Genomic DNA, 21287 nt, shown 5'->3' on the forward strand with positions numbered 1-21287 from the left:
CCCCTGTCCTGGGAACAGCCACATCTGCCCCTCGTGTGCTGCCACCGCACCCTGAGGTGGCAAGTCTGGGACACGTGTCCCTGAGCCGGGGCCGGGCAGGAGCCCATGGTCAGGAAGTCCATGGTCTTCATATGGGTGTCTGCTTCTTGGGAGCCATGCCCCCGGATGGGGACCCTGCTGCAGCGCCGCAGCCCCCCCAGCCTCGAGCACCAGCATCCCTGGGATGCAGCCACACCCCGCCCCAACCTGCCACCCCCCCTGTTTCCGCACGGCCAAGGCCCCTTATCACATGTAGCCAAGGTCACCTGACGCCCCATGAGCAGGTGCCCATGGGGCTGGGGCAGGGCGGGGGGGGGGGGGGGGGGGGAGGGGGTCCACAGAGCTGAGCAGGTTGATGCCAAAGAGTGGGTGCCAGCAGCATGCCAAAGGTAACATCCTGGTACCACCATGGCTCATCCCTGTGTGCCACCGTCACCTCCCCAGGGCCGGGGGGAGTGCGGCTCCAGCAGCAATGACGATATGCCCATGGCCAGACCCTGCTCCCTAGCCTGCTCCATCCCCCCCCGAGCCCGCAGGCAGCACCCAGCACGCTTCCCTACGAAATATAATTATATTTATTTGGGATTAAAATAAAAAAACCCCAAAAGGCTCTGCCCCCAGTGCCACTGCGCGGGGGAGGCCACAGGACAGACGCGCCTCTTGACAGCAACCCACAAAGACAGCGCCTCCAACGACCAACGTGCCCCGTTCGCAGCTGCAGAGCTCCCTCCAACCCCTCGACCATGATGAGAAGCAGCTCGAGAACTTTGCAGCTGCCTCTCCACAAGCCTCTCACCCCTGTACAGATACAGGCCAGCACGTGCGGTGCTGCTGGGTCCCTTGGGGTCACACACTGGGGCAGGGGGGCTCCCACCCGCAAGCACCGCGCACACCCACACACCCCACCCACTGCACACCTGGCGTTCGTATGGGCATCGTGGTGGTGAGTCAGCCGCAGGCGGCGATGCCAACAGGCACTCAGCTGCCGTGATGCCCATGTGGGTGAGCCCTCTACCCCACAAACCTCACAGTGCATGCACGACCTGCAACAGGCTGGGGCTGGGGAGCAGCCCCCCAGGACTCGGCAGCAGCGACCCTTGGCATGGCGAGGGGCAGGGGACTGGACACCACTCCTCGGGCTGGGAGCGGCTTGGCAGGAGGACGGTGTGGGGACACGGGGGGGCACAAAGAACAACTACAGACATCACAGCAAGGCAGAGGGGAGCGGGGGGAGACGGGGCCGGCTGGTCTCTGCCAGCAAGGCGGGCACGGTGCCGAGCCTGGGCCGGGAGCCTGTCGGCAGCCTGTCCTTCAGGCTCGGGCATTGCTCCCGGCACAGTCAGCATGGGGCACACACATGGCTTGTAACGTGGCACACACAGCGATCCCGGCCCAGGCAGTGCCAGCCCATCACTGCTTGAAGGTGGACTGGAGCTCCTTGAACGCCGCCTTCCTCTGCTTCAGCTCCTCCGCCTGCTTCTTCTTCTCCTCCTGCTCTGCCTTGATCTCCTCCTCGAAGCGGCTGGCATCGTGGATCGCCTGCACCTGTGGACAGGGGCACATCTGCCTGAGACCCCCCCCAGCATCTATTACCAAGCCTGACTGCCCACCCCACCGCCTCGGCACCCTGGCACCGTCGGCACCTGCCTCACCTTGGCCTCAAAGAAGCTCTTGGCACCTTTCACCCCCTCAGTGGAGACGTCGATCTCGGAGAGCCGGGCTAGGGCATGCAGCCCACTGTCCTCCTGCAGCTCACCTGCTGCTGCCTTGCGGAAAATCAGCAGGAACTGCAAGGGGAGACAGTGGTGTCAGCTCCCCCAAGACCTCAAAGCCACTGTGACACCCTTCCTACCACCACCCTGGCCAAGTGCCGAGGCACGTGGAGGATGGGACACCTCCTTGCCAGCTCAGAGAACCCTGAGCCTCTCACCTCCCGAAAGCTGAGCTTGCTGTCCAGGTCTTCATCCACCTCCTTGATCATGTTCTTCAGGCCCAAGTGTGTCTGCGGTGCCCCCAGCTTCTCCATCATCAGCTTCAGCTCCATCAGGTCGATGAAGCCGTCCTTTCCCGCGTCGTACCTGCCAGAGGGAGGGAGGCATGGCCCTGTCAAATCACCATGGGGCACCCAGAGCATGCGGCCCCCCCACTGCCACCTCCCCCAGTGCCGGCACCACCTGCACACACCCAACAGCCGGTGCCCAAGCTGGCCTGGGAGTGAGGTAGGAAGAACAAGGGCACCAGCAACCGCAGCGAGCCGCTGGTGAACCGCTAACAGCCCCCTGGAGCATCATCACCATCCAGGATCGCTTCCGCTCCCATGCGGCACTTGGCAGCACAACCCTGGGGACGCTGCCAAACCTGCGCTGGCTCCCTGGGCCAGGAGCCTGAGCACACCCCCTGCCTTGGCTGCTGCAGGGATAACAGCCCATGGTGCTGAGGGCCCTCTATCACCTCTGGGATGTGACCCACCTTCCCCCCAGCAGTTCACCCGGCTCCCAGGGGTTCCCCACTGCGCAGATGCTTCCAGTCTGTGGGGACCATGAGCCCAGCTGGTGTGGCCACCACCATCACCACCACCGCCATCACCACCACCGCCATGACCACCTCCTCCTTCTCCCCATGACGTTGAGCCTCCATGCTCATCACTCCTGCCTGCCCAAAGCCCCTCAGTGTCCACGCTCCAGCCCCAGCCAGACGCTGGCTGAGGGACCCTGGCACATCTCTGGTGAGGGAGCCTGTTTACAGACCCCACTGGCAACCACGGCACCATCCCATCCAGCCCCCCATCACCCACCTACAACTAGCAGCTCCCATCGGCAGCACCGCACCAGTGCCAGGGCTGTGCCAGCAGCACACTGCCTGGTACCTTGCAGCCTTTCAGAGGCTCTTGCTGGGGGCGGAAGGGTTCATGTCCCACAGCCACCACAGCGTGGGCAGCCCTGCGGGGCTTGCTGCTCTTGCCTCACCCAGCTGCCTTTCCTGGCATGACCACAGACACAAGAGGAAGGCCCTGTGGTGTGGCCTGGGCCAATGCAGGCGTGCAGCTACCCTGCTGCAACCATGGAGGCCGGTTGTCCTCTTGCTCAGTGGCTTGCCATTTCCGTGCCTGCTGGCGCTGTGGGTCATGACTCATTTGTACCTTCTCGGCTGTGGTCTGCTCTGTCCATGTCACAAGTCAGCGCCTTCCTGTTCTCCCACACAGCCGGGGGGCCCTGAAGCAGGGCTGGCCCCACACCAGCCCCAGGAGCCAGGCTCAGGCAGTGGACCCCCGGCACTTTCTCCCTCCAAGACCCCCATTGCGCCTCAAGTCTCTGCAAGGGGCAAATTTGCTAGCCCAGCCCTGTCACCTTGTCCCGTGGGTGCCATCCCCCCAGCTGCAGGGCATTTCATCGCTTGTCATCCTCCCTCCGATTTCAGGCCATGGGGGCATCCCTCTGCTTCTCCCAGGGAAGCTCCAAGTGGGCAACATCCCCTCTATAGGGAGAACCCCAACACACACCCCAAACTGTTGCTTTACCCCGTACAGCTACTGCATCACCAGGCACGGGCAGCGGGCAGGGCTTGGCGTGACAGCATCCTTTCCTCCGGAGACCCCCAGGGCCGATCACTGGAGGACGGCGCAGCCCCGGCGCTGCTCCTTCTGCTGCAGCGAGACGCTGCAGGTGTCAGAGCAAACACATCTGCTCCGCGCCCGGCTCCCTCATCTGCGCAGTGCCAGCCAGGCTGCTGTCACACGTTGCTTCCCCCCATCTCTGTCCCGTCCCCACACCGCTGCCACCTGTGCTGTGGCCACAGCACCCGTGGCTGCCCATCACCGCCGGCACCAGCCACTCTGGTTGTGGTCCTTCCCCCAGGGACCCCCAGCATTGTCTCCCCCCTTCACACTGCACTCCACGAGACAACCTGCATGTCTCGCTGCCGTGCTCACACGACATGGTGACAGCCCTCTGGGATGCAGCAGTGCGTGGGGAGTGGGGTTCCTCACAGTGCCAGGGACACCAGGGCGGCATGCCTGCGCCCCAAACAGACCCCAGCCTTGTGCCTCTCCATCCCCATCACTTTCTCTGGCACTTGGCCATACCAAGGCCAGCACTTGGCAGGACAACGCAGCACCCTCCCGGTGCCGGCCAGGGTGAGGGGCACAGCACACTCACAGCCTTTGCCATCTCTGCGCTGCCCACAGAGCATCCAACATGCTGTGGGCTCTGTGGGGATGCTCCAGCCCGTCCCACTCATCCCCAGCTACTCACGCACATCCCAGCGTGACTGTGGTCAGAGCCACCCCGATTCCTGTCTCCCCATGGAAATTTCCAGGGCTCGATGTTCCCTACGAGCTTTCCTCTCCCCCTCCCACCTTCCCTCCCCTCATTCCCCAGGGCCAGGAGCTGAACTGGCGGTCACGCTCTATCGTTTGTGGTGGCATGCAGCAGGGCCGGGGATGCTGGGGAGGGATGCTGGGGACATGCCGCAGGGCTGAGGATGCTGGGGACATGCCACCGGCCCACGCTGGCCTCACAGCCCTGGGGGATGCACGGCTGGCAGAGAAGCAGGGGCCCCTTGGCACTGAGGCAGAGGGGACATGAGGGTCGTTTGCAGTGTCCCCAGCCTCTGGGGGCCAAGGGTGCCTTCTGCAGGGATTCGAGGAGGTGCAGGGATCTCTCCTGCAAGGAGCTGGGGGAAGGTGTCCCCAGCGTCATCCCTCCTGCACGGAGCTGGGGAAGGGGAAGTCCCTGAGATCCCTCCTGCAAGGAGGTGGGGGGGTGGGGGGAAGGGTCCTGCGAGGAGCCGGGGTGGCGGGGTCCTTCCCGCAAGCTGCTGCCAGGGCCTGGGGGTCCCTCCTGCGAGGAACGGGGGGGTCCCTCCTGCAATCACGGGGCGGGGGGTGCAGAGCATCTCTCCGGTCCGCAGGCGGGATGCCGGGGATCCCCCGGCCGGGACCCGCTGCCGACACCCAGGGGAGGTGTGGGAGGTATGTGTGTGTCCCCCTCCCCATCCCCGCTCCCCCCGCGCCCCCCACTCACTGTCGGAAGAGCCGCTCCATGTCGCGGAGCTGCCGGCGGGAGAACTCGCGGAATTCCCCGGCGGGGCTGAAGACTCGCCGGCCGCCCCCGGGAGAGCTCTCGACCCCCACCCGCCCCGTCGCCGGGCTACCCGGTCCCGGTCCCGGCTCCGGCCCCCGACCCCGCCGCCCCGCCGCCAGCTCCTCCGCCGCCGCCATGGTGCCCGGATGGCCGCGCCGCCCCGCCCCGCTCCGCCCCGCTGCCGGGGGCGGCCCCGGGGGCCGGGCTGCAGCCCCCCGGGCTGGGCTGCACCGGACCGGGCCCTGCCCGCAGCCCTCCGCCCGCCGGTACCGCGCTGCAGCCCCGGGGAGGGCGGAGGGGGCTTGCCTGGGATGCAGCCGCTGGTCCCAGAGGGGAGGTGAAGGGACCGAACGTGGGACCGTCTGCAGGTACCTGCGCCCCTTCCAGTGCCGGGGGCTGGGCAAGGGCGGGCTCATGGCCTTGCTTCTCAAGCCATTCTGCAACATCCCACGCCTGCCTTGGTCCCACTGACTCTGTCTCTCCACCCCAGCTGATGCCACTGCTCTCACGGGGCCCGCAGATTCGGGGCTCTGCCCAGGTTTCCCTGTCTCTCACTGCAGGGATCTGAGGGGATGTTTCTCTCTTTCTCCTAAACGAGGAACATTTAGATCCCATCTCCATGGCACGACGGGTCCCAGGCAGAGGCACAAGTAGGCATTAACTGACAGCAAGGGGCCGCACCACTCCTTTCCCCGCACCGCCCATTGCCGTGCATTCCAGGACAAAGCTCTCACTCAGACCTATGGCCAGGAAGAGCCACCTTGCCTTTCCACACCTGAGCTGCTCCACACTGGCCTCATAACCTTCTAGCGCTGCTTCTTTTCTCTCCAGGTGACTCCTGAGGCTCCTGATCTTTTCATACAGCAGCTCCAGATCCTTCCGTCTCCGCAGTCCCACATTTTCCCTCTCCTCCTGTGGAAGGTGCTTCAGAGGCTGCATCCCTGCCAGCTCCTGCACCTTCATCAGCCTTCCCAGAGCACTGATGACATCAAGGTACTGTGGGGAAACCAGGGAATGCTGTAATTACATCACATTGCACTGCTCAGCCATCTGCTCTAGCCAAGGTGATGACGGTGTCGCAAGGAAACAGCTGTGTGCCCGCCTTCCCCTCGGTTTAATTTCCATACGTGCTTTTCCTGGACGAACTTTGCCAAGTGCTCCAAAAACCAGTGCCAGCTGCAGTGTGTCTGTGCATTTGGCCTGTGTGCTCGGGGGCACTCGGAGAGGTGACACTCCTCCCCAGAGCACATCCGGCTCCAGACCAGCCCCTTTCACACCTGGTGTCTGATTTCCAGCCGCAGGACCCTTTGGGTTGCATTTCTCCTTTTTCAGGGTGTTTTTCCTGCCCTTTTTGGAGCAGAGACACTCACATTCACACCCCACCCACTGCACTACCTTCAGCAGCTGCCTCCATCACTTCACAGCCTCTCCTGCATCTTTCAGCAGGCGTGTATGTGGGTGAAGGTGTTCGTCCTCGCCAACCCCACCTCTCCTTGAGGACCAGCCCTGATTTCCCAAGGAGCTTTGGTGGGAAGGGAGAAGGATGCACCATTGCACGTTCTAAGGGTCCCAAGGCATCCTGGCAGATGCTCAGAGTCCCAGGACCTCTGCAGAGCCCTGATGCCAGTTGCTTCTCTCCTGTGCTGTGTTTGGAAACAATCCTCTCCCTACGAGCGCTGGGTCTGTGATGGGACGTACCATCTGCTTGCCGAGGTCCGTTGCATCAAGCCGCCGCCGAGCTCACTGCCCCATCGGCTGCCCCGTGCGAGCCCCAGTTAGGAACAGCACCAGGCTTTCTTCGGCTTGGTGGTTATTTTGCTTTGGTCTTTTGTTGGTTTTCTGGTTTGGGTTTCTTTTCTGGTTTTAATTGGGTTTTTGGGGGTTCCGTGGCTCGCAGGGTTTCTATAATTTTTTATGGTAAATGAAAATGGAGCACAGGTTCTGCTCTGCCTTTTGTTTCCTTGTCAGCCTTTGTTGCCCTTGTGAAATGTTCAAGCCCATTGGAGACATTACTGTTTGGCTTGCTATTTGAGCTTTCTTCTTGGATACCTTGTACCCATTAAGCCCCCAAGAGTTTAGGAGTTGGGTGGTTACCCATCCAGAACCTGTTGTCCTTCTTGTGAGTCTTGGTCCTTCCCAGCCCTCCACTGACCCCTGCCCTTTCTTACTACTCCTCTGATTTTTTTTTTTTTTTTTCCCCTTGCCTGTACTTCTCTATTCTACTGTCCTGCTCCCTTTTCTTCTCTCCCTTTCTCTTTCTTCATCTCCCTCTCCCTTTTCTTTTTCTCTCTGTGCTTTTTTCCTGCTTTCTCTTCCTCCTTTTTTCGTCTTCCATCTCTGTCCTGCAGGCCACTGCAGTTACTTTCCTTTTCCATCTCTTTGTCGTGATCTGCACCTGTCTTGTTTTCTCCAACAATTTCTCTAGCCTGTTGTCTGGTGTTCTTTTTTTTTTCATTCTATATCTCACTGTCCCTGTCCAAGGCAGCAAGCTGGCCCTTGAATATGCTTTATTCTCCATAAATGCAGGTGCTGTTGGCAGCAGTTCATGAAACGAAGGGCATCTCCAGCAGATCCTGCAGAAGACAGAGTTGCTGCCTGAGGAGAGCATGCCTCAAAGTGTGCATCGTCAGATTTGCGCTCGCTAGAGAGTATGGGACGAAGCTGGCATTGGCGTCCTGTCCAGCCAGTGTCAGGTGACACCCACTGTGCTGCGCACTGGTTACAGGAGGATCTAGAGTAATACAGATGTACTTCTCAGCGAAGGCAGCGAAGCAACACTTTCCTTTCAAACGGTGAGGCTGGTAAGGAAAGCGCAGTTTGTCTCTGACTGTCTCTATTCCCTTTGTCTCAGGGAGGCTGAATGAAAATGATGACTTCTTGACTGTGTTGTCACACCTACTCACCCAGTGTGATATGCTGGAGCTGGATACTGAAGTTGAGTACGTGGTGGAATCGATGGATCTGTGTTTTCTGCATGGAGAAGGTAACCTGTCATTCGTTTATTTTTCTTAAAACGAAGCAAAGGACTAGGGAAGGTGGGTTCTTCTTCACAGCGCAGGTTTTGATGACATTGTTGGAGTAGAAATCCATCCAAGGGTGGTCCTAAAGTTGGCAACATCAGTGGCATAACAAGAGAGTCTCATGGTTCCACTGTAAAGTGGAAGTACAGAAAGCTGTTCAGCTCGCAGAGTGCAGGCCTGTGTGACCTGGGAATCTACTGATGGACTCTGCCTTATGAGGTGAGATATTTTTGATCGAGCAGGGGGAGTCATCGTGACTTAACAATGTGGTAGCTACACTTGTGATGGGCTCCTGCAGTTTTATCAGCTATCGGACCCCGGAAGGCCTTCGTCCTCCCTCCGTCTCTAGGATGAAAAGGCAAAAAATGCCATATTGTGAGGATGATTGAGTACAATTTTCTGCCGCTCCATAAATAACTTTGATACTTAGTATATGTTAGGAGTGCTTGTGGGAGCTTCAGCCTCTTCTCGAAGCAGTCCCGTCTGTCTAAAGCGCGTGCTTTTAAAAACATCTGTGTGTTACATACATTAGGAACTAAAACTGCAGCTTGATTTTCCTCCTCTAGGGCTGATTTTTCATAATTGCTTCACACTGGTAACAGAAACGGATAGGCCCTGTTTCGTCAGCGTCAGTCCTGACCTGCTTTAAACGCTGCTGCAAAGCTTCAGTGTTTCAGTTTGCAAGCTGTAAAAATACTTTGTTAAAGATAAGAGTGCTTCTTGGAACTTAAGTGGTAGAACCACCTTCTCAATGTTAGCTTTTGCTGGCTTGCTTTTGTGCAATGTACATCTTTGCCATTGTGATTTAGCGTGCCTGATGGGTTTAGCATACAGACATTGGCACCCGCTGAGTTGATAAACAGGTCTTTCTCACTGTGCCATTTTTCCACTTCCTTTAATTGTATCTTTTTCAGTCTGTAACCACAGTTAATGTCTTTTTTTTTTAAAAAAAGCACGCTACAGCAGCTTGCTTTGTTCATGTGTTCAAAAGATGTTTGTGGTTGCTTTTTCCCCAGTTGTTGCTTGGTTTTTTTTCCTCTTTAAATGCTTTCTGAAAGGTAGAACTGCATTTCCTTGTTATCAGAGTTGTAAGAACATGTCAGTTTCAACACAGAAAAAAGGTCCAGCTTTTGCCACGAGGCTTTTGCCATTAGGGTTTAGCCTAATGTTGCCGAGGAAGCTTTCTTTCTGCTTCCCTCTAAGCCTTACTGTAAAAAAGAAAAAAAGCTGTCATGGGAAAGCCGGTTAAATGGGGCTCGGACCCCAGATTGTCACCGGTTTAATACAATGAAAGTGTCCTGACTGGACTGAAGCACCCTAAAACACTTTGCATGCTGCAGCATAAGAATGCAGATGGCTTATCACGCAGTAACTTGGGGATCAGCACCGTTTGCTGCCACTGGCAGAGGCTTTTTTCTTATTCCTTCTGACTGACACGGCGATAGGAGGTGCCTGTTCTGTGGCAGTAGTGCAGCAGCACCATCTCTCGACCCTGCTGCCTCAGACATTGCTTAGCCTCACTGCATTTTGTTTCCTAGTTTTGCTCGGAAGGACAAGTCCTGTTTGGCTGTAATTGCAGGGTTAGAGTGTAATATGAGGAAAGGAGGGTGTTGGCTTAGGAATTTCTGTTCCGCTTGCCACAGTTTTGCCACCAGTATTGCAGTTGGCGAGGTGGCTGTCGGGCGTGGGAATCGCGGGGGTGAGTCTCAGTGTGGGGACAGGTTTGTTGCTGACGCTTCAGCTGTTGGGGTTTTTGAGTTGCTGATGTGTGTTTTCTCATTCTACAGAACCACCTTCATGTTGCGTTCCAGGGAGTGTACTGTGGATGTACAGGAAAGATCTTTCCTGGTGAGACTGTCTATAACCACCGAAGATGTTCGCCAGCTCTGCGCTGAGAAGTTCGAGGTGGACAAGCCGGCAGAGTGCAGCCCGTTTCTTGTTGTCGATGACACCTGGCAGCAGCTGACGGAGCATACCTGCCCTCGGGAAATGAAGGCTGAGTTGCACAGCTGTCCCCAACCCCAGGTCTTCCACTTTGTCTACAAATGTGTTAACAGAGATCTGCGTGGTGCCATTTTTCACAATGATGACTCCACGTTTTAAAAGCAGCAGCTCGTCGTTGGATTTCTGTTCCTCTTGTTAACGGCTGAAAACATCTTTGTTGGCTGGCATTCCTTAGGAGCCGAGACTGGTCTTAAACCAGGATTGCCCAGTAAAAATCCCTTAGCCACATCAGGCATAGCTTAGAAAACCCCATGTAAATCGTGCACAGGGCCGGTTATGCAGACTATTCCACCAGCGTGTTTGAGCGAACAGCCACAAGACTCTGCTGCAGCATATCATATCGTGGCCCTCGGCAGGTTGTCTGCTGTGGTGTGCAAATGTCTTATTTTTTGCACCTGGCCTCTAGCCAAATGTCATTTTGATTTATATATGTGTATGCTAGACAAGCATTGCAGTAAGCTGGCTGGTGTTAGCTTGGGTTCGACTTGTCCCATTCAGGGCATCAGTTAACTCAGAATTACCTGGATGATTGATTGCATTCTTTCCTGTTTTTTTTTTTTTTTTAATTACAGAAAATTGTGGGGCTTTATTATAGAAATCTTGCAGCAGTTGCAGGTAGACTGTCAGGGTCGTCTTCTAAAAATATTTTTTCAGCTGTAAAGAATTCTGTAATTATGCATGTGATTTTAACATTCAATATACAAGAATAAGTCTCTTTCGGGTTTTGGCGTATTGCATTTAAAGTCTCTATGGTTTCTCCTCTTTTCCTGTTACAGGTGAGTTCTTAGGAGCTTGTGGTACCTGTAAGAAGGTCGTAGTATTGGCGCTGGTGATTTCATTGCCTTTATCTGAACTGGATGTACTGTTACCTGGGTTAGTGTTTCTATCCATTGGTTTAGACAGCCTTGTGGGTAGGAAGAGGAAGTTGAAAGAAAAGGATGTAGAGAAGGGGCAGAGAAAGAACGCAGAGAACCGAGTTTAGGATTAAAATGTGTTAGTCTGTCTGCTGGTGCAGGCTCCTCTCAGAAAATGAGCCAAGGAGGTTGGTAAGGTGTTTGTAGTTTTACTGATTTTTTTTTTTTTTTTCCTGGTTTTTGTGGCTATAGGGGTTGGGTGGGTTGGTTTTTTTACAGGGTCTGGGATTTGTGGGGTTAGTGTGGGCTTGTGAGGTTTTTCTGTTGGTTTGTTTTTTTTAACTGGGGTTCTAAGGGGGGGTTTTGGTTCTCTGCCTTTTGAAGGCTTTGGGGTTCTGTGGGTTGCGGGTTTGGGGGAGGGCTAGGGGCTTCTGTGGTGTTTTGAGTTCCCGCAGCTTTTCTTGTGGGGTCTGGGATTTGTGTGTGTTTTTAATGGGGGTTTGTGGCTTCTTTGGTTTTTGGGCTTTGTGGGGGTTTCTAGTTTGTGGGAATTCTTTGGGTATTTTAGTTTGTTTTTTCTTAGGCTGAGAGGCTTTAGGAGGAAAGCCTGTTCTGAGCGTGGTGTTCTCCTTGTAACAGAAGCAGGGTCTCACTGTGGCATGCCAGCTGTCGTGGCTAACAAGGGAGCTTTTTTGTTTTGTGTTGTTATAAATATTACAAGAGTTCCACTTTGTAAAATGCTTTTGTGATGAGCTCAGGCTACGTCTTGCATCCATTGAAAGCAGTATTTACTGGGGCTGAGTCTTCCTGTTTGGAGCTGAGGAAGGAAGTATGGATTGAATAACAATGTATTGGGTTTTGACCTGCAGGTGGTGGAAGAAAGTGAGGAAAGACTAACAGAAGAGCAGATTGAGTCACTTCTCCAGGCAGTCACCAGTATTCTTCCAGGGGATCCAGAAGAACAGCAAAGAGACTTGGCAATGTTGGCTGAAGACAAAGGTGACCAAACCTTGGAGGCATCTTGGCCCAAAGCTGGCAACGGTTTCGACAGAGGAGAATCGGCTAACAATTTTCTGGGTTATACTTGGCAGCAGTTTAATGTTGTATTGGACATTGTTGTAAAATGCCTTAGAATTTTTATTATTCAGAGGTGATGAGGGAACCAGTTGTTTCCAAGAAAGCGTGGCCAAGGCCACTGTTGTTGTGGCATCTTTCCACCGATGGGGCTGGCAGCAGCTGAGTCAGGGCGGTTGGCTCTTTTTGGGGGACTATGGGGTCTTTACAGGGTCTCTTTTTGGTGGGGTCTAGGGCTTTTGGGGGGGTTCTCTAAGGGGGGGTGTGGGGTTCTTTGAGGGGATCTTTATGGGGTCTCATTTTGGGGGGGACGTGAGGGGCTTGGGGGCGTCTTTAAGGAGTCTCAGGTTTTTTGGGGGGTGGTTAGGGTTCTTTATGGGGTCTGTTTGGGGGGGGTCTGGGTTTTTGGGGGGTCTCCTTGTGGGCTTTGGGGAGTTGGGGGGCCCTAAGGGCCTTTTTAGGGGATCGTGGGGGGGCTCTTTGGGGGGGGGTGTCTCTGAGGGGTTCTGGGGGGGTCTCTCTAGGGTCTATTTTTGGGGTGTTGGGGGTTCCTTCGGGGGTCTTCTAGGGGGTCAGGGGCCATGGTGGGGTTCGAGGGCTCTCAGAGGGGTCGCAGTAGGGTTGGGAGGGGGGTTGAATTCGCTGGAGGAGATGGGGGGTTGTTAATGAGCGCAGGTCAGCGGCAGACGGGTAATTAGTGGGGCAGGGGGAGCCGAAAAGGGCCGAGCAGAGGCGGAGAGATACGACCAGAGGCGGAGAGATACGAGCACTGGCGGAAAGGCCCGAGAACTGGCGGAAAGGCCCGAGCGGGGATTCGAACACGGGGGTCCTCGGTGCTGCCGCCTTGCGGACACGCAGCGGTACTGCGGCCGGGTGGCGCAGCGCGCGGAAGCCGCCGCGTTCTGCTGCCTCCGTGCACACTCGCCGCGTTCCTGCGCGGGTGCGCGCAGAGCCCGCTGCGTGCGGACTGCGGCCGGGCGGCGCAGCGCGAGCGGCAGGGCGCTTTAACGAGGGACGCCGCCATTGCGGGGCGGCCGCTCCCTCCCGGTGAGGGGGGGGGGTTCCGCCGCCCGTCGCGGGGTCGGCCGGGGCACTGTCAGGTCCGGGGAACCCCCGAAGGCGATGGGACTCCCTCGGGGGGGCAGATTTTGGGAGGGGGCGCGCGGGGGGGGGGTCACTGTCATGTGCGGGGATTCGAACACGGGGTGAGGTCGCCCATCCGGGCGCTGACCGAGGTGGTACCTGCTTAGCTTCCCGGACGGGGAAGCTGTGAGGTCACCGGACGCTCCCTCCCGGAGAGGCGCCGGTACCCCCCCCCCCCCCCCCTCGCGGGATCGCTCGGTGCTGCCGCCTTGCGGACACGCAGCGGTACTGCGCCCGGGTGGCGCAGCGCACGGAAGCCGCAGCGTTCCGAAAGTTCCCTCCCGGTGAGGCGGGGTTTCCTTCGCCCGTCGCGGGGTCGGCCGGGGCACTGTCAGGTCCGGGGAACCCTCGAAGGTGATGGGACTCCCTCGGGGGGGGTCAGATTTTGGGAGGAGGGGCGCACGTGGCGGGGGCACTGTTAGGTGCGGGGATTCGAAGACGGGGTGAGGTCGCCCATCCGGGCGCTGACCGAACTGGTCCCTGCTTAGCTTCCCGAACGGGGCAGCTGTGCTGTGTAGCCCCCCCCAAGCTCGCGCCCCGAAACGGGGGCCCGGAAGCCCCCCGGCGGCCATTTTTCCGTCGGAGCCGCACGGAGATGGGCGCCGCCATGCTCGGAAGCCACCCGGCCGCCTTTTAACCGCCGGAGCCGCACGGAGACGGGCGCCGCCATGCCCGGAAGCCCCCCGGCGGCCATTTTTCCGCCGTAGCCGCACGGAGATGGGCGCCGCCATGCCCGGAAGCCCCCCGGCCGCCTTTTAACCGCCGGAGCCGCACGGAGATGGGCGCCGCCATGCCCGGAAGCCCCCCGGCGGCCATTTTTCCGCCGGAGCCGCACGGAGATGGGCGCCGCCATGCCCGTAAGCCCCTCGGTCGCCATTTAACCGCCGGAGCCGTACGGAGATGGGCGCCGCCATGCCCGGAAGTCCTCCGGCGGCCATTTTTCCGCCGGAGCCGCACTGTAATGTATCCCGGCATGCCCCGCTCCCTTGCGGGGGAGTATATCCCGGCATGCCCCGCTCCTTTCCGGGCCAGTATATCCCGGCATGCCCCGCTCCTTTCCGGGCAGTATAACCGCGGAGCTGCCACGAGGAGCCTGCCCCTGCTTTCCGGGGCGATGAGGGCGCCCGTCGGGATGGCGGCGCTCCCTCCCGGTGAGGCTCCGGTTCCGCCGCCCGTCGCGGGGTCGGCCGGGGCCGGGCGGTCGGCGGGTCGCGGCGCGAGTGGTCGCGGCGGGCCGGGGGTCGGTGCGGGGCGCGCGGGCGGCGAGGCGCCGCGCCTTCCACCCCCCCCCCAGCCGCGGCCGGCGTTCTGCCGGCGCCGGTCCGTGCCGGGACGTGTCTCCGCGGCGTCCGGCGGGGTGTCTGGGCCGGGAGGGGGGGCTCCGCGCCGCGCGGGCAGTGCGCGGAGGGGGTCGCGGCGGGGGCTTGGGGGTGCGGCCGGGCCAGAGCTCCCGTTCCCCGAGCAGCCGGCACGGGAGACACGGGGCACCGAAGGGGCCGGCGGGGCGGGGCGCGACTGGACTCTTCCGGTCAGTCTGAGCGTGTCCGGGCCGCGGGGCTGGCAGGTTTGGGGGGATTTGGGGGTTTGCGTGGGTCTGTGTCTCTCTCTAGTTGCGGCTTGTGGGTTTTCTGTCTCGCGGGGCTGTTTTGGCAGAGGAGGGCTTAGGGCTTCTCTTGTGGCTGCTGTGGCGTTCAGTGGTTATCGGGGGTTCTTGTGGTGTCTGGGGTTTCCGGGTTTGCTGGTTTCTTCGGCTCGGTGGTTATTTTGCTCTGGTCTTTTGTTGGTTTTCTGGTTTGGGTTTCTTTTGTGGTTTTAATTGGGTTTTTGGGGGTTCCGTGGCTCGCAGGGTTTCTATAATTTTTTATGGTAAATGAAAATGGAGCACAGGTTCTGCTCTGCCTTTTGTTTCCTTGTCAGCCTTTGTTGCCCTTGTGAAATGTCCAAGCCCATTGGAGACATTACTGTTTGGCTTGCTATTTGAGCTTTCTTCTTGGATACCTTGTACCCATTAAGTCCCCAAAAGTTTAAGAGTTGGGTGGTTACCCATCCAGAACCTGTTGTCCTTCTTGTGAGTCTTGGTCCTTCCCAGCCCTCCACTGACCCCTGCCCTTTCTTACTACTCCTCTGATTTTTTTTTTTTTTTTCCCCTTGCCTGTACTTCTCTATTCTACTGTCCTGCTCCCTTTTCTTCTCTCCCTTTCTCTTTCTTCATCTCCCTCTCCCTTTTCTTTTTCTCTCTGTGCTTTTTTCCTGCTTTCTCTTCCTCCTTTTTTCGTCTTCCATCTCTGTCCTGCAGGCCACTGCAGTTACTTTCCTTTTCCATCTCTTTGTCGTGATCTGCACCTGTCTTGTTTTCTCCAAAAATTTCTCTAGCCTGTTGTCTGGTGTTCTTTTTTTTTTTTCATTCTATATCTCACTGTCCCAGGCAGCAAGCTGGCCCTTGAATATGCTTTATTCTCCATAAATGCAGGTGCTGTTGGCAGCAGTTCATGAAACGAGGGGCATCTCCAGCAGATCCTGCAGAAGACAGAGTTGCTGCCTGAGGAGAGCACGCCTCAAAGTGTGCATCGTCAGATTAGCGCTCGCTAGAGAGTATGGGACGAAGCTGGCATTGGCGTCCTGTCCAGCCAGTGTCAGGTGACACCCACTTTGCTGCGCACTGGTTACAGGAGGATCTAGAGTAATACAGATGTACTTCTCAGCGAAGGCAGCGAAGCAACACTTTCCTTTCAAACGGTGAGGCTGGTAAGGAAAGCGCAGTTTGTCTCTGACTGTCTCTATTCCCTTTGTCTCAGGGAGGCTGAATGAAAATGATGACTTCTTGACTGTGTTATCACACTGGGTGAGTAGGTGTGACATGCTGGAGCTGGATACTGAAGTTGAGTACGTGGTGGAATCGATGGATCTGTGTTTTCTGCATGGAGAAGGTAACCTGTCATTCGTTTATTTTTCTTAAAATGAAGCAAAGGACTAGGGAAGGTGGGTTCTTCTTCACAGCGCAGATTTTGATGACATTGTTGGAGTAGAAATCCATCCAAGGGTGGTCCTACAGTTGGCAACATCAGTAGCATAACAAGAGAGTCTCATGGTTCCACTGTAAAGTGGAAGTACAGAAAGCTGTTCAGCTCGCAGAGTGCAGGCCTGTGTGACCTGGGAATCTACTGATGGACTCTGCCTTATGAGGTGAGATATTTTCGATCGAGCAGGGGGAGTCATCGTGACTTAACAATGTGGTAGCTACACTTGTGATGGGCTCCTGCAGTTTTATCAGCTATCGGACCCCGGAAGGCCTTCATCCTCCCTCCGTCTCTAGGATGAAAAGGCAAAAAATGCCATATTGTGAGGATGATTGAGTACAATTTTCTGCCGCTCCATAAATAACTCTGATACTTAGTATATGTTAGGAGTGCTTGTGGGAGCTTCAGCCTCTTCTCGAAGCAGTCCCGTCTGTCTAAAGCGCGTGCTTTTAAAAACATCTGTGTGTTACATACATTAGGAACTAAAACTGCAGCTTGATTTTCCTCCTCTAGGGCTGATTTTTCATAATTGCTTCACACTGGTAACAGAAACGGATAGGCCCTGTTTCGTCAGGGTCAGTCCTGACCTGGTTTAAATGCTGCTGCAAAGCTTCAGTGTTTCAGTTTGCAAGCTGTAAAAATACTTTGTTAAAGATAAGAGTGCTTCTTGGAACTTAAGTGGTAGAACCACCTTCTCAATGTTAGCTTTTGCTGGCTTGCTTTTGTGCAATGTACATCTTTGCCATTGTGATTTAGCGTGCCTGATTGGTTTAGCATACAGACATTGGCACCCGCTGAGTTGATAAACAGGTCTTTCTCACTGTGCCATTTTTCCACTTCCTTTAATTGTATCTTTTTTAGTCTGTAACCACAGTTAATGTCTTTTTTTTAAAAAAAAGCACGCTACAGCAGCTTGCTTTGTTCATGTGTTCAAAAGATGTTTGTGGTTGCTTTTTCCCCAGTTGTTGCTTGTTTTTTTTTCCTCTTTAAATGCTTTCTGAAAGGTAGAACTGCATTTCCTTGTAGGGTGTACTTAGACTTTTTCCATGTTATCAGAGTTGTAAGAACATGTCAGTTTCAACACAGAAAAAAGGTCCAGCTTTTGCCACGAGGGTTTAGCCTAATGTTGCTGAGGAAGCTTTCTTTATGCTTCCCTCTAAGCCTTACTGTGAAAAAGAAAAAAAGCTGTCATGGGAAAGCCAGTTAAATCGGGCTCGGACCCCAGATTGTCACTGGTTTAATGCAATGAAAGTGTCCTGACTGGACTGAAGCACCCTAAAACACTTTGCATGCTGCAGCATAAGAATGCAGATGGCTTGTCACGCAGTAACTTGGGGATCAGCACCGTTTGCTGCCACTGGCAGAGGCTTTTTTCTTATTCCTTCTGACTGACACGGCGATAGGAGGTGCCTGTTCTGTGGCAGTAGTGCAGCAGCACCATCTCTCGACCCTGCTGCCTCAGACATTGCTTAGCCTCACTGCGTTTTGTTTCCTGGTTTTGCTCGGAAGGACAAGTCCTGTTTGGCTGTAGTTGCAGGGTTAGAGTGTAATATGAGGAAAGGAGGGTGTTGGCTTAGGAATTTCTGTTCCGCTTGCCACAGTTTTGCCACCAGTATTGCAGTTGGCGAGGTGGCTGTCGGGCGTGGGAATCGCGGGGGTGAGTCTCAGTGTGGGGACAGGTTTGCTGCTGACGCTTCAGCTGTTGGGGTTTTTGAGTTGCTGATGTGTGTTTTCTCATTCTACAGAACCACCTTCATGTTGCGTTCCAGGGAGTTAACTGTGGATGTACAGGAAAGATCTTTCCTGGTGAGACTGTCTATAACCACCGAAGATGTTCGCCAGCTCTGCGCTGAGAAGTTCGAGGTGGACAAGCCGGCAGAGTGCAGCCCGTTTCTTGTTGTCGATGACACCTGGCAGCAGCTGACGGAGCATACCTGCCCTTGGGAAATTAAGGCTGAGTTGCACAGCTGTCCCCAACCCCAGGTCTTCCACTTTGTCTACAAATGTGTTAACAGAGATCTGTGTGGTGCTGTTTTTCACAATGATGACTCCACGTTTTAAAACCAGCAACTCATCGTTGGATTTCTGTTCCTCTTGTTAACGGCTGAAAACATCTTTGTTGGCTGGCATTCCTTAGGAGCCCAGACTGGTCTTAAACCAGGATTGCCCAGTAAAAATCCCTTAGCCACATCAGGCATAGCTTAGAAAACCCCATGTAAATCGTGCACAGGGCCGGTTATGCAGACTATTCCACCAGCGTGTTTGAGCGAACAGCCACAAGACTCTGCTGCAGCATATCATATCGTGGCCCTCGGCAGGTTGTCTGCTGTGGTGTGCAAATGTCTTAATTTTTTTGCACCTGGCCTCTAGCCACATGTCATTTTGATTTATATATGTGTATGCTAGACAAGCATTGCAGTAAACTGGCTGGTGTTAGCTTGGGTTCGACTTGTCCCATTCAGGGCATCAGTTAACTCAGAATTACCTGGATGATTGATTGCATTCTTTCCTGGTTTTTTTTTTTTTTATTTAATTACAGAAAATTGTGGGGGTTTATTATAGAAATCTTGCAGCAGTTGCAGGTAGACTGTCAGGGTCGTCTTCTAAAAATATTTTTTCAGCTGTAAAGAATTCTGTAATTATGCATGTGATTTTAACATTCAATATACAAGAATAAGTCTCTTTCGGGTTTTGGCGTATTGCATTTAAAGTCTCTATGGTTTCTCCTCTTTTCCTGTTACAGGTGAGTTCTTAGGAGCTTGTGGTACCTGTAAGAAGGTCGTAGTGTTGGCGCTGGTGATTTCATTGCCTTTATCTGAACTGGATGTACTGTTACCTGGGTTAGTGTTTCTATCCATTGGTTTAGACAGCCTTGTGGGTAGGAAGAGGAAGTTGAAAGAAAAGGATGTAGAGAAGGGGCAGAGAAAGAACGCAGAGAACCTAGTTTAGGATTAAAATGTGTTAGTCTGTCTGCTGGTGCAGGCTCCTCTCAGAAAATGAGCCAAGGAGGTTGGTAAGGTGTTTGTAGTTTTACTGATTTTTTTTTTTTTCTGGTTTTTGTGGCTATAGGGGTTGGGTGGGTTGGTTTTTTTACAGGGTCTGGGATTTGTGGGGTTAGTGTGGGCTTGTGAGGTTTTTCTGTTGGTTTGTTTTTTTTAACTGGGGTTCTAAGGGGGGGTTTTGGTTCTCTGCCTTTTGAAGGCTTTGGGGTTCTGTGGGTTGCGGGTTTGGGGGAGGGCTAGGGGCTTCTGTGGTGTTTTGAGTTCCCGCAGCTTTTCTTGTGGGGTCTGGGGTTTGTGTGTGTTTTTAATGGGGGTTTGTGGCTTCTTTGGTTTTTGGGCTTTGTGGGGGTTTCTAGTTTGTGGGAATTCTTTGGGTATTTTAGTTTGTTTTTTCTTAGGCTGAGAGGCTTTAGGAGGAAAGCCTGTTCTGAGCGTGGTGTTCTCCTTGTAACAGAAGCAGGGTCTCACTGTGGCATGCCACCTGTCGTGGCTAACAAGGGAGCTTTTTTGTTTTGTGTTGTTATAAATATTACAAGAGTTCCACTTTGTAAAATGCTTTTGTGATGAGTTCAGGCTACGTCTTGCATCCATTGAAAGCAGTATTTACTGGGGCTGAGTCTTCCTGTTTGGAGCTGAGGAAGGAAGTATGGATTGAATAACAATGTATTGGGTTTTGACCTGCAGGTGGTGGAAGAAAGTGAGGAAAAACTAACAGAAGAGCAGATTGAGTCACTTCTCCAGGCAGTCACCAGTATTCTTCCAGGGGATCCAGAAGAACAGCAAAGAGGCAACGGTTTCGACAGAGGAGAATCGGCTAACAATTTTCTGGGTTATACTTGGCAGCAGTTTAATGTTGTATTGGACATTGTTGTAAAATGCCTTAGAATTTTTATTATTCAGAGGTGATGAGGGAACCAGTTGTTTCCAAGAAAGCGTGGCCAAGGCCACTGTTGTTGTGGCATCTTTCCATCGATGGGGCTGGCAGCAGCTGAGTCAGGGCGGTTGGCTCTTTTTGGGGGACTATGGGGTCTTTACAGGGTCTCTTTTTGGTGGGGTCTAGGGCTTTTGGGGGGGGGTTCTCTAAGGGGGGGTGTGGGGTTCTTTGAGGGGATCTTTATGGGATCTCATTTTGGGGGGGATGTGAGGGGCTTGGGGGCGTCTTTAAGGAGTCTCAGGTTTTTTGGGGGGTGGTTAGGGTTCTTTATGGGGTCTGTTTGGGGGGTCTGGGTTTTTGGGGGGTCTCTTTGTGGGCTTTGGGGAGTTGGGGGGCCCTAAGGGCCTTTTTAGGGGATCGTGGGGGGGCTCTTTGGGGGGGGGGTGTCTCTGAGGGGTTCTGGGGGGGTCTCTCTGGGGTCTTATTTTTGGGGTGTTGGGGGTTCCTTCGGGGGTCTTCTAGGGGGTCAGGGGCCATGGTGGGGTTTGAGGGCTTTCAGAGGGGTCGCAGTAGGGTTGGGAGGGGGGTTGAATTCGCTGGAGGAGATGGGGGGTTGTTAATGAGCGCAGGTCAGCGGCAGAGGGGTAATTAGTGGGGCAGGGGGAGCCGAAAAGGGCCGAGCAGAGGCGGAGAGATACGACCAGAGGCGGAGAGATACGAGCAGAGGCGGAAAGCACGGAGCAGTGGCGGAGACGAGCGAGCACTGGCGGAAAGGCCCGAGCGGGGATTCGAGCACGAAGTTCCTCGGGGGTCCTCGGTGCTGCCGCCTTGCGGACAGGCCGCGGTACTGCGCCCGGGTGGCGCAGCGCACGGAAGCAGCCGCGTTCTGCTGCCTCCGTGCACACTCGCCGCGTTCCTGCGCGGGTGCGCGCAAAGCCCGCTGCGTGCGGACTGCGGCCGGGCGGCGCAGCGCGAGCGGCAGGGCGCTTTAACGAGGGACGCCGCCATTGCGGGGCGGCCGCTCCCTCCCGGTGAGGGGGGGTTTCCGCCGCCCGTCGCGGGGTCGGCCGGGGCACTGTCAGGTCCGGGGAACTCCCGAAGGCGATGGGACTCCCTCGGGGGGCAGATTTTGGGAGGGGGCGCGCGGGGGGGGGGGGTCACTGTCATGTGCGGGGATTC

The 21287-nt window shown here is 55.5% G+C and overlaps 1 protein-coding gene and 2 long non-coding RNA genes across 5 annotated transcripts; 2 read left to right on the plus strand and 1 right to left on the minus strand.

The window, feature by feature from the left end:
- Positions 1-596: 596 nt before the first annotated feature.
- Positions 597-5257, minus strand: LOC311200540 (EF-hand domain-containing protein D2-like; the record flags this gene model as incomplete). Its single annotated transcript, XM_084274803.1, has 4 exons — positions 597-1584; positions 1692-1826; positions 1970-2117; positions 5061-5257. 4 exons carry the CDS (start codon positions 5255-5257, stop codon positions 1450-1452), a joined length of 615 nt encoding a protein of 204 aa, XP_084130929.1. The 3' UTR covers positions 597-1449.
- A 2454-nt stretch (positions 5258-7711) lies between these two features.
- On the plus strand, positions 7712-12189 carry LOC311200504. Its single transcript, XR_014617826.1, has 4 exons — positions 7712-8103; positions 9928-10165; positions 10921-11017; positions 11868-12189. It is a non-coding gene; the product is annotated as an uncharacterized lncRNA (long non-coding RNA).
- A 3534-nt stretch (positions 12190-15723) lies between these two features.
- On the plus strand, positions 15724-20181 carry LOC311200335. 3 transcript variants are annotated; one of them, XR_014617817.1, is made up of 4 exons: positions 15724-16142; positions 17978-18215; positions 18976-19072; positions 19919-20181. It is a non-coding gene; the product is annotated as an uncharacterized lncRNA (long non-coding RNA). The 3 variants fall into 3 exon arrangements; XR_014617818.1 differs by lacking the exon at positions 15724-16142 and adding an exon at positions 16159-16398; XR_014617819.1 differs by lacking the exon at positions 15724-16142 and having other exon boundaries at positions 17410-18215.
- Positions 20182-21287: the final 1106 nt, after the last annotated feature.

The sequence above is a fragment of the Gallinula chloropus genome (genome assembly GCF_964237585.1).
Source record: "Gallinula chloropus genome assembly, chromosome: 23".
Lineage (NCBI taxonomy): Eukaryota > Metazoa > Chordata > Aves > Gruiformes > Rallidae > Gallinula > Gallinula chloropus.